Source organism: Neoarius graeffei, chromosome 28 (genome assembly GCF_027579695.1).
Source record: "Neoarius graeffei isolate fNeoGra1 chromosome 28, fNeoGra1.pri, whole genome shotgun sequence".
NCBI classification, from domain to species: Eukaryota; Metazoa; Chordata; class Actinopteri; order Siluriformes; family Ariidae; genus Neoarius; species Neoarius graeffei.
Genome location: NC_083596.1, coordinates 44,398,880 through 44,408,918, shown reverse-complemented (window position 1 = coordinate 44,408,918; position 10,039 = coordinate 44,398,880). Strand labels below are relative to the sequence as shown.

Sequence of the window (10,039 nt, the reverse complement as noted above, 5' to 3'; positions counted from 1 at the left end):
GAACCATTTCCAATGTGAAGAACTTTTCGCATAATGTTCATCACAGAGTTTTGACTCTCTATGGAACCATCCAGAGATTTGAAGAACCACTGAAGCACCTTTATTTTTTAGAGTGTATGTCAAAATATAACCTTAATTGTGGAGGTTTAAGCTGGAAAGTAAAATGAAGACTTGTAAAAAGCTAGCAAATGACCTGGCCTTAAAACTGTAAACATACATGTATTATTATCATCATCATCATCTCTTAAAACCTTATCATCTCCCACTTATTCCTGTGTTTAGTTGGTAATTCCAGAATTATAATGTACTTTCTGGAAGTAAAATTAGACGTACCTTTACCCTGTCTGATATTTCAGTTGTCTTTAGCTGTCTTGATAGACTGGAGTTGAAACTTCAGATCTAGCTTATTTGTTTTTATTAATAGTAAAACCTCTGATGTCTAGCTCAATAAATAATTTTAATAAAAAGATTGGAAAAAAAAGACCCATTTTGTGCAAATCTTGACAAATCTGAGGAGGATCTGTCATCCCCACTCTGTGCTGCAAATCATTCTGCCTTGTAAAAATCACAGAATGGGTCATTACATTAAACCGTCTCGTCTAATGTCCCATTCTCCCCGAGCTGGCTCGAGGCTAAAAAGAGAGTAAGACAGAGAGGTCTAATGGTCTATAGCATTAGCGGGTTAATCGTCCTGTCCCGCTCGCCCGTTTTACTTTAATTGTGAACCGTCCCGTTCTGCAACACCCCCAAGTCAGTGGAGAAGCCGTGAAGCGTGACACAAAGCAAGTTTTTACTCAGATTTAGGTTTTTGCTCATTGGTGTTCTGGGATTATCTGTGGGTAAGCTTTAAACATCAGAAACAGAAGGGGAAAAAATGAAAAAGATACCCAGGATAGACATATGTCAAATCTAGTGGAGGAGCACTGGCCTACAGTGCCACCTGCTGAAAAAGTAAGAGTACTCCAGATAAAAGGTTTCGCAGCACAGAAACAGGTGGTGCTTTTTCATTTACTCAGAGAATAGTTCCAACTGCAAGGTTTCAATGAAGGTGCTTGTTCTAAAACGTTCTCTTGTCTTGTCTATATGGCAGACACCAGTATTGAGGTCAAGACCACTTAAACTGAGACAAAGCCAGGACCAAACCAGGGTGTATCAAGACTGAGGCAAGACCAAGACTGAGAGGTTGAGACCAAGTCAAAGCCAAGACCAAGGCCAAAGCAGGGTGAAACTGAGTCAAAACCAAGCCTTTGAGTGGTTGAGACCAAGATTTTGAGTGGTTGAGACCAAGTCAAGACCAAGACCATGGCCAAGACAGGGTGAGACCGAGTCAAGACCAAGATTGAGGGGTTGAGACCAAGTCAAGACCAAGACCAAGGCAGGGTGAGACTGAGTCAAGACCAAGACTTTGAGGGTTTGAGACCAAGTCAAAGGCAAGTCAAGACAAAACCCAAGGCAGGGTGAAACTGAGTCAAAACCAAGCCTTTGAGTGGTTGAGACCAAGATTTTGAGTGGTTGAGACCAAGTCAAGACCAAGACCATGGCCAAGACAGGGTGAGACCGAGTGAAGGCCAAGATTGAGGGGTTGAGACCAAGTCAAGACCAAGGCAGGGTGAGACTGAGTCAAGACCAAGACTTTGAGGGTTTGAGACCAAGTCAAAGCCAAGTCAAGACAAAACCCAAGGCCAAGGCAGGGTGAGACTGAGTCAAGATCAAGACCAGACCAGTGCAAGTACCACACTGCATGACACGCTTAAGATAAAATGTGAAACATGCAAACCATAGGCACTTCTCAAATTTTATTCCAGAAGATTTGACTGACATATCCTCCCACTCCCAGACAGCCACAGCTTCTTCTCCTGTCTCCTGCACTTTTTGGAGTGCATGTGAAGGGGGTGGGGAGGGGTGACAGCCATTAACAGTAACAAAAATTTTAAATTAGCAATGAATCACGTTATTGGTTGCATTCGAAGCATTAAGTTTTACATCCAATCACAGTAATGATGTTAACAGATAAATCAGACAATGCACAGACAACTTAGTGAAATCCGTACAGCTGTGGTCTTGAGTCCTCCATGTCTGAGGCCGAATAAAAATGCAGTCAATTCTGAGACGAGACCTTCACTGAGTGGTCTCAAGACCAAGACTGATCTCAAGTACTACAGCACTAACAGATGCTCCAAGATAATCCTCAAGGAAAGTGCTAAAGCTGTCAGATAAGAAAAATGTCTGAACAAACATTTGAACGAAACAGCACCCATTTGTTTTTAAATAATTCTTTACGTTTAATTTTGTACACTTTAGTCAGGACAATCCCTGACATTTTTCTCCTCCTTCATATGAGATCTTACATCATGTTTTGCATTTTTTTATGGTTAGCAAAGCCTAAAAATCTCCTGCTCTGCTGGTTCCTCGAGTAGGATGCAGTCCAAGTGGCAGTTGAGAGGTCCTCCCCAGTATCGGTTTCCTGATCGATGAGTTCTCTAGGATCAATTAGCTGATGGCTAATTGATGAACGAATCCAGTCATTAAGTGGCACAGGGAGGCAGTGCAAGTAAATGAACCATCATCATCGGTCAGTTCTACATGACGTGAGAAGAGAATGCAGGAGGATCCCTGTAAACAGAAAGAGTTTTTTTTTTTAATCTGTCTACCACTCACTATCTAAATCCACTGACAACTGGAGATACCAAAAGAACAGTGAAGTGGATTTTTTATGCTCCAACAATCTGGAAAATGTTATCTTTATGGTGCCATCTATTTCCTTACCCCTCAAAAAAGACCTTAAACTCCATCTTTGACATTTTGAATCATTATTTGTTTAAATACTTTCTGATTTCATCACTGTCTATGTTTCTACCCACATTATTATCTGCTTTGCCATTTGTTTACATGCCAATGTAGAGCATAATCGTGCACCTGTGGCTACAGAGACGTTGAGTGAGTCCACAGCGGGATGAAGCTCTCTTCTGGGAGGGACAGTGAGGAAAACATCACACAGCTCACACAGCTCAGGAGACAACCCGAAACCTTCGCCACCTACAAAATCAACCACATGTAACCTATACTTCCTGGTGTGCTTGTATAGTAGGATTACTGATAGTTAATTACATGCAATTTCAGTATGCTTGTTACTTGGGATAGACACATCCCATTTTGGATATGATACCAATATCAGAGCTCGGAATATCAACCGACGCCCAATCCTCATCCAAATACTCCAAAGTTATGCCAATATTATGATTTAGGACAAGTGTGTTATGTTCAATGCAAAATCAGTATTATGTCAGTCAACATCATGCCATGGGAGAAAATAAATGCTTTATCATCATTTCTTCATTCATTTTAGTAAGAACTTTATACAGATCTGATCAGGGTCGTGGTGGAACCTATCCCAACCTATCTAGTAACACTGGATGTGAAGCAGAACTGCATACTGGATGGGACACCAGTTCATTACCAATTCACCTACAAGTATGGGTTTCTAAAGAGGGAGGAAACCCAAGCAAAACATTGGATAGACAGTATCTCAAGATCAGGATTGAATTGGGGACACTTGTCCTACGGCCACTCTATTCGGTTCACAAAAAACGTACATGGATTCGATCGGAAAATGTGTCAAACCCAGTCCAACGAATTCAAGCCAGTACTGGATTAATGCATCCATACATGAAGTAGAACTTAAGTAGATATGACAGAGAGCTGGACACATACTAATCAGTTCCACACAAATCTAAAAAAGACACATACCCATCAGCAGCAGTGTAGGTTTGGACATCTTGAAATCAGAACACGGAATAATGGAAACTCCCGAACTCGTCTCTTCAGACCCAATAGTGCCAACTGCTTGCCATCCTTGTTTGAGTTTCATCTGCAAAGTACAAAGTATGTCCAGAGTAATGATTGGTTAAAGTTAGGGTAGTGGCTTCTTGTACCCCACAATATATGAAAATGTTATGTCTGATTCGTGCCTGCCCTCTAGAGGCTAAAAAACGAAGTTCTGTCAGTAAAAGGAAAGGAGAAGCACCTTTATGATGTCAACCAAGTTCTCATAGCCATACACATCCATGAGCTCCATCACTCCTGAGCTGGCTTTGCTCACCACTGGCGTTAACGGACAGCTGACAGAGAGAGAACAGCACCATTATTATCATGCTAATGTTGGTACAAAGCTGAGGAACAAACTAGAAAGTTTACCTGTTGCGAATGCTACTGGCTACTCTGTCCACTCCAAGAAAATATGCAGAGCGAAGGACGGCACCAAGGTTCATCGGATCCTGCACTCCGTCCAGGACAAGCCACAGTTGAAGAGGGTTCCTAGTGCACCAATTTCCCTGCTGACTGCGGGATTTCTCCTTGGTGAGGAAACTTAATGGACTGGCTTGAAGGCACAGTCCCTGGTGAACCGCACCACCGGTCATCTTCTCCATCTCCCTCTTCGTGATGTGCTTAATGGGAACACCTCGTCTGACTGCCTCTTCACAAACCTTCTCCACAGATTCCCTCTGACGACCTTCCACGCGCTTCACGAAAAGCTGAGTGAGTTTCCGTTTCCCCTGAGTCAAGGCTAGTAAACATGGGGCCACGCCGAAGACCAACTCATCTTGACTCTTTCTCTGGAGACGAATATTCGTGACCCTATCCTTGCCTTTCTTAGGGAACTTCTGAAGTTCTGGTTCTGGCTTTCTGAGGTCCTCCAAGCTCAGCTTCTGGAGTTCAGAGGAGACTCTGTGCTCAGGTCCAGACCCCCTGCCAGAACCTGGTGGTTTTCCAGAAGGATGAATGATTCTGGAAAGATGATCTGAAGACTTGAAGGGGTTGCGTCTTATCCGTTGAGCAACTTTAAGACCAGTGTCTTTTGGGTAGAAGAACACTTTGGAGTTGTGATACAGCACATGTTGTGTGCAGTTATTTTTAATCAAACGTGAGAATCTATAGGCAAGTCTCCACATTTCTAGGCAAAACAAAATGACTGTGATGCAGCAATACTCCCAGATAGAACCGTCTCTGATCCTTTATCTGGTCTGGAAAGATTATCCCAAAGCTAGATAAAGAGGTCGAGTCAAGAAATTCCACACAACTCGAAAAACACTGGCATGCTACATCTAAACATACTCCAGTGTGACTCTTTCTTTACTGTCTGAGACTTGCACACTTAATTCCATTGCATCCTTCTCACAGCTACAAATTACACCCATGTGCGCGCTGGTTTGAGAAAACTTCCGGGGTTACGGTCTTAGATCAGTTTTAATAATTTCCTCTAAGCCTCACTTATTGAGCCGCGCGTACTCAATGCTGATCCAGGGTCAGTGTTATGATCGCACAAACAGAGTGCCTGGAGTCACTGTCGCGCATGCGCGCCAAACACTTCCGGCTGCCAAGTAAATGAATCCCGTTAAAGGAGCCGAGTCGAACGATTTTCTCGATTCGCAGGACATTTTTGATGAATAGTATGGCTAACGTGAAATGGTTTCATTTGAGCATCCGTGACAAATTGTCATGTTCGTTAGCTAAATTATCTTACTTAATTTCTCAATCAATGTCAGGATTTGGAATCGTCTCAAAGCTGAGGAGTCGACTCCTGTGATCGGAGAATCGATTCTTTTTTTTGAGACTGAATCCCAGCCCGAGTTACCATGCAACCAGACGCTTCGGAGTTGCACTTTTAATAACATTAGATGTATTTCATGAAGTATGTATATATGGCGGTGTAATATTATTTTCAAGTGCATAGTCATGCTGTAATGCATGCTTCTCGTGTAGCTAGCTCCACCGCTAACTCAGTTCAGGAGTAAATAATCGGATGATATGGCTGATGGATGGTGCAGTGACAGCGGGGAGGCTGTGTACCGCTCCCGGGATGCAGTGAAAAACTTCAAAATAAGGTAAGGTTTTGTGTCTAGTTTTTAAAATTGTGGTTGGACAGATAGCTGTTGTGTTTCCCTAGATAGCACGTTAGCCACAAAGCTAACCACAACACACCAGAGACCGGAAGTTAACAAGGAATACCTTCTTGTTGTTAGCTAATATTTACAATCAGGGTACGCAAGCTAAAAATCACATTTAACACTTATTATCTTCAATATCAAAAGGCTTGACTAAATAAACTTGGTTGTTTATTGTAGCCCTGTGATCGCTCTATTTACCATGCAAAAAAAATTATTATTATTTTTTTTTGCTGAAGCTGAAGTCACTGAGGTGGTTTGCAAGCTCCTCGCCACCGGGGGTGGATGAGATCCGCCCTGAGTATCTCAAGTCTCTGGATCAGGGATGCCAGGGTGAAATTGATTAGGGGGCCAGATTTTTTTAAGTGGGACCTCGGGGGCCGAATTACACCTTAGGTAACTCAACACATGGATATACTGTTTTTAAAATGATGCCAACAACACATCGAAAAGGAATTGTATTGGCACCACAATAGCCTCACGATGAGACATACAATTACATAGCAGATATTTACCCTTTTGAAAATGTGACACGGACATATCCATGCAAGTAGTCCACATTTAGAAATGCAACAAAATAGACTAGGTGCCAATGCCAACACATTTTCTACAAATAACACAAGAGTAAACTGTAAATTATTTTGATCATATTTATTGAAGGGGCGGTACGGTGGTGTAGTGGTTAGCGCTGTCGCCTCACAGCAAGAAGGTCCTGGGTTCGAGCCCCGTGGCCGGCGAGGGCCTTTCTGTGCGGAGTTCGCATGTTCTCCCCGTGTCCGCGTGGGTTTCCTCCGGGTGCTCCGGTTTCCCCCACAGTCCAAAGACATGCAGGTTAGGTTAACTGGTGACTCTAAATTGAGCGTAGGTGTGAATGTGAGTGTGAATGGTTGTCTGTGTCTATGTGTCAGCCCTGTGATGACCTGGCGACTTGTCCAGGGTGTACCCCGCCTTTCGCCCGTAGCCAGCTGGGATAGGCTCCAGCTTGCCTGCGACCCTGTAGAAGGATGAAGCGGCTAGAGATAATGAGATGAGATGAGATGTTTATTGAAGGCTTACACATAAAAGCATTGTTAGGCCAATTAAAAAAGTCAAGGCCAAACACTCCTAAACAAGTCACAGAAATAAGTGCCAGAACAAAGCAATCCAAAAAATAAGCAAAGTGACTCAGTAGAAAAACGTAAGGTTCTTGAAAAAAGCCAGATATGACCTCACATTACATTGGCTCAACAACAGATGGCACGTTTCCTTTGCCAGTCATACAACTCCAACCCACATTTTCACAAACCCATGCCTATGGCATTAGCCTACTGTACAGCATACATCAGTAAAATCCAACCCATTTTATTCCCTCCCAACCATATCACACAGGAATATGATGAATGGGAAGACAAACCTACTTCAGCTACATTTTACTTGTCGAAGCTAGACACCTTTTAACTTTCACTAGCTTGTCAACATTGGGGGACAGGTTCTGGGCCGTGGCTATTTTCATAACATCATTGAGATGTTCGTGTGTCAGGCGATTACGCAGTTTCGATTTATTAATATTCATCACAGAAAAGGCCTGCTCACATAAATACTGTATGTTGTCCCAAACATACACAATGCAAATGCCGTCATAACTGGGTACTCTGGCGGCAAGTATTTGTAGAATGATTCGATTGCAACAGATGTGTACTTATCCTTCAACGGCGCGCAACACTGCAGGCTAACATCCTGGTCAGCGCACGCACTGCAGCAGCTGAGGCGGGCAGCAGCAAAAGACAAACTGAAATAATTCCACGAAAATTGAATAAAAATAAAACGTCAGATTGAATTTTTTAAAGGAAAAACCATTAGATGAAAGTTTATTTTATTACATTTTTTAATTAAAAAATGGCTCTCCCATATCAACCACGGGCCGGATGTGATGTCCAATCGGGCCACTTCCGGCCCGCGGGCCATAACCATGGCATCCCTGCTCTGGATGTTGTGGGGCTGTCTTGGTTTACACGCCTCTGCAACATCGCGTGGCGGTCGGGGACAGTGCCTCTGGAGTGGCAGACTGGGGTGGTGGTCCCTCTTTTTAAGAAAGGGGACCGGAGAGTGTGCTCCAATTACAGGGGAATCACACTTCTCAGCCTCCCGGGGAAGGTTTACTCCAGGGTACTGGAGAGGAGAATTCGACCAATAGTCGAACCTCGGATCCAGGAGGAACAATGCGGTTTTCGTCCTGGTCACGGAACACTGGACCAGCTCTATATCCTTCATAGGGTGCTCGAGGGTTCATGGGAGTTTGCCCAACCAGTCCACATGTGCTTTGTGGATCTGGAGAAGGCATTCGACCGTGTCCCCCATGGTATTCTGTGGGGGGTGCTTCGGGAGTATGGGGTTCAGGGCTCTTTGCTAAGGGCTGTCCGGTCCCTGTACGAACGGAGCAGGAGTCTGGTTCGCATTGCCGGCAGTAAGTCAGACCTGTTCCCAGTGCATGTTGGACTCCGGCAGGGCTGCCCTTTGTCACCGGTTCTGTTCATAATTTTTATGGACAGAATTTCTAGGTGCAGCCAGGAGCTGGAAGGAATCCTGTTTGGGAACCACAGGATTTCATCTCTGCTTTCTGCGGATGATCTTGTCCTGTTGGCTTCTCAGGGATGGCAATTTTCCGCCGAATGGCGGAAATCCGCCGTTTTGAATTTCAATTTTATCGTTTTTGTGGAACGTCTAAATCCGTAGAGAAAAGTTTTAGGGGGGGTTAGGTACCTAACTTTTATTGCTGCTACCGAGATTAGTGTCAAATCGTATCGAAACCACATGTCTCGCGAACAATGGAAGCTTCTATATCGAGTGTAACAATGAACAAGAGGGCTCTGATTGGTCCACTCTACATCCGCTGTACACGCACTTCCGCTTCCCTACTTTCCCGGTTTGGTTTGTTTTCACGACCGGCATTTTTAAAAACACGAGCGAAGATGGAGCAGCATGAAGAGCGGTTGATTGAGGAAGTACGGACATCTATACGACTCCAGTTCTAGTCATTATAAAAAAAAAAAGTTCTAGTCATTATAAGTAACCGGAGGATAAACACTCCACTAACCACACCCACCAACTACTCCTAGCGACTTCGCGCCCCCTTGCGTTGTGCCGGTGAATAACTTTAGATACTTACTTATTTTTGTCATGCATTTTTCACACAATATACATGTAAAATGGCTAGAAAATAGGTAGAAGAGGCTAAAAAGGCTAAAGCTTCAGGGGGGCTCTGCCCCCCTGAACCCCCCGTTCGGAGTTTCAGCTGAAATAAAATTTTCCTGTTGCCATCCCTGGCTTCTTCAAACCAGGACCTTCAGCATGCATTGGGGCGGTTTGCAGTCGAGCGTGAAGTGGCTGGGATGAGAATCAACACCTCCAAGTCCGAGGCCATGGTTCTCGACCGGAAAAGGGTGGCTTGCCCTCTCCAGGTTGGTGGAGAAGTCCTGCCTCAAGTGAAGGAGTTTAAGTATCTTGGGATCTTGTTCATGAGTGAGGGAAGGATGGAGCATGAGATTGACAGGCGGATCGGTGCATCTTCCGCAGTGATGTGGTCGCTTTACCGGTCCGTCGTGGTGAAGGAGCTGAGCCAAAAGTCGAAGCTCTCAATTTACCGGTCGATCTACGTTCCGACTCTCACCTATGGTCATGAGCTTTGGGTAATGACCGAAAGAACAAGATCGCGGATACAAGTGGCCGAAATGAGTTTCCTTCGCAGGGTGGCTGGGCGCTCCCTTAGAGATAGGGTGAGAAGCACAGTCACTCAGGAGGAGCTCGGAGTAGAGCCGCTGCTCCTCCACATCGAGAGGAATCAGCTGAGGTGGCTCAGGCATCTCTTTCGGATGCCTCCTGGACGCCTCCCTGGGGAAGTGTTCCAGGCATGTCCCCCCGGGAGGAGGCCCCGGGGCAGACCCAGGACACGCTGGAGGGACTATGTCTCTCAGCTGGCCTGGGAACACCTCGGTGTTCTTGCCGAGGTGTCTGGGGAAAGGGAAGTTTGGGCTTCCATGCTTAGACTGCTGCCTCCGCGACCCGGTCCCGGATAAAGCGGAAGAAGACGGAAAAAAAAGAAAAAATAATTTGGTGATAAC

General features: G+C 44.7%; 2 protein-coding genes across 3 annotated transcripts in view; one reads left to right on the top strand and one right to left on the bottom strand.

The window, feature by feature from the left end:
- Window positions 1-2,257: 2,257 nt before the first annotated feature.
- mrm1 (mitochondrial rRNA methyltransferase 1 homolog (S. cerevisiae)) lies at window positions 2,258-5,205 on the bottom strand. Its single transcript, XM_060913322.1, has 5 exons — window positions 4,195-5,205; window positions 4,025-4,118; window positions 3,748-3,868; window positions 2,917-3,036; window positions 2,258-2,613 (listed from the first exon to the last, which is right to left on the bottom strand). The coding sequence occupies exons 1-5, from the start codon at window positions 4,947-4,949 to the stop codon at window positions 2,567-2,569; spliced, it is 1,137 nt and encodes a 378-aa protein (XP_060769305.1). The 5' UTR covers window positions 4,950-5,205; the 3' UTR covers window positions 2,258-2,566.
- Window positions 5,206-5,556: 351 nt separating this feature from the next.
- mks1 (MKS transition zone complex subunit 1) overlaps window positions 5,557-10,039 on the top strand; it is a 40,442-nt gene continuing 35,959 nt past the window's right edge. For both annotated transcript variants that reach the window (XM_060912959.1, XM_060912958.1), the window contains exon 1: window positions 5,557-5,882. In XM_060912959.1, coding sequence (XP_060768942.1) covers window positions 5,806-5,882 — 77 coding nt within the window. In that variant the 5' untranslated portion in view covers window positions 5,557-5,805. The remainder of the gene's footprint in view (window positions 5,883-10,039) is intronic.

What these genes read in the sequence shown, in the direction of transcription:
- mrm1 (XM_060913322.1), bottom strand. Translation starts at nt 4,949, where the DNA reads ATGTGGAGACTTGCCTATAGATTCTCACGTTTGATTAAAAATAACTGC. An exon ending in ACTTGGTTGACATCATAAAG is followed by an intron (nt 3,869 to 4,024) that starts GTGCTTCTCCTT and finishes TGTACTTTGCAG; the next exon opens with ATGAAACTCAAACAAGGATG. An exon ending in CAACGTCTCTGTAGCCACAG is followed by an intron (nt 2,614 to 2,916) that starts GTGCACGATTAT and finishes TTCTGTTTACAG; the next exon opens with GGATCCTCCTGCATTCTCTT.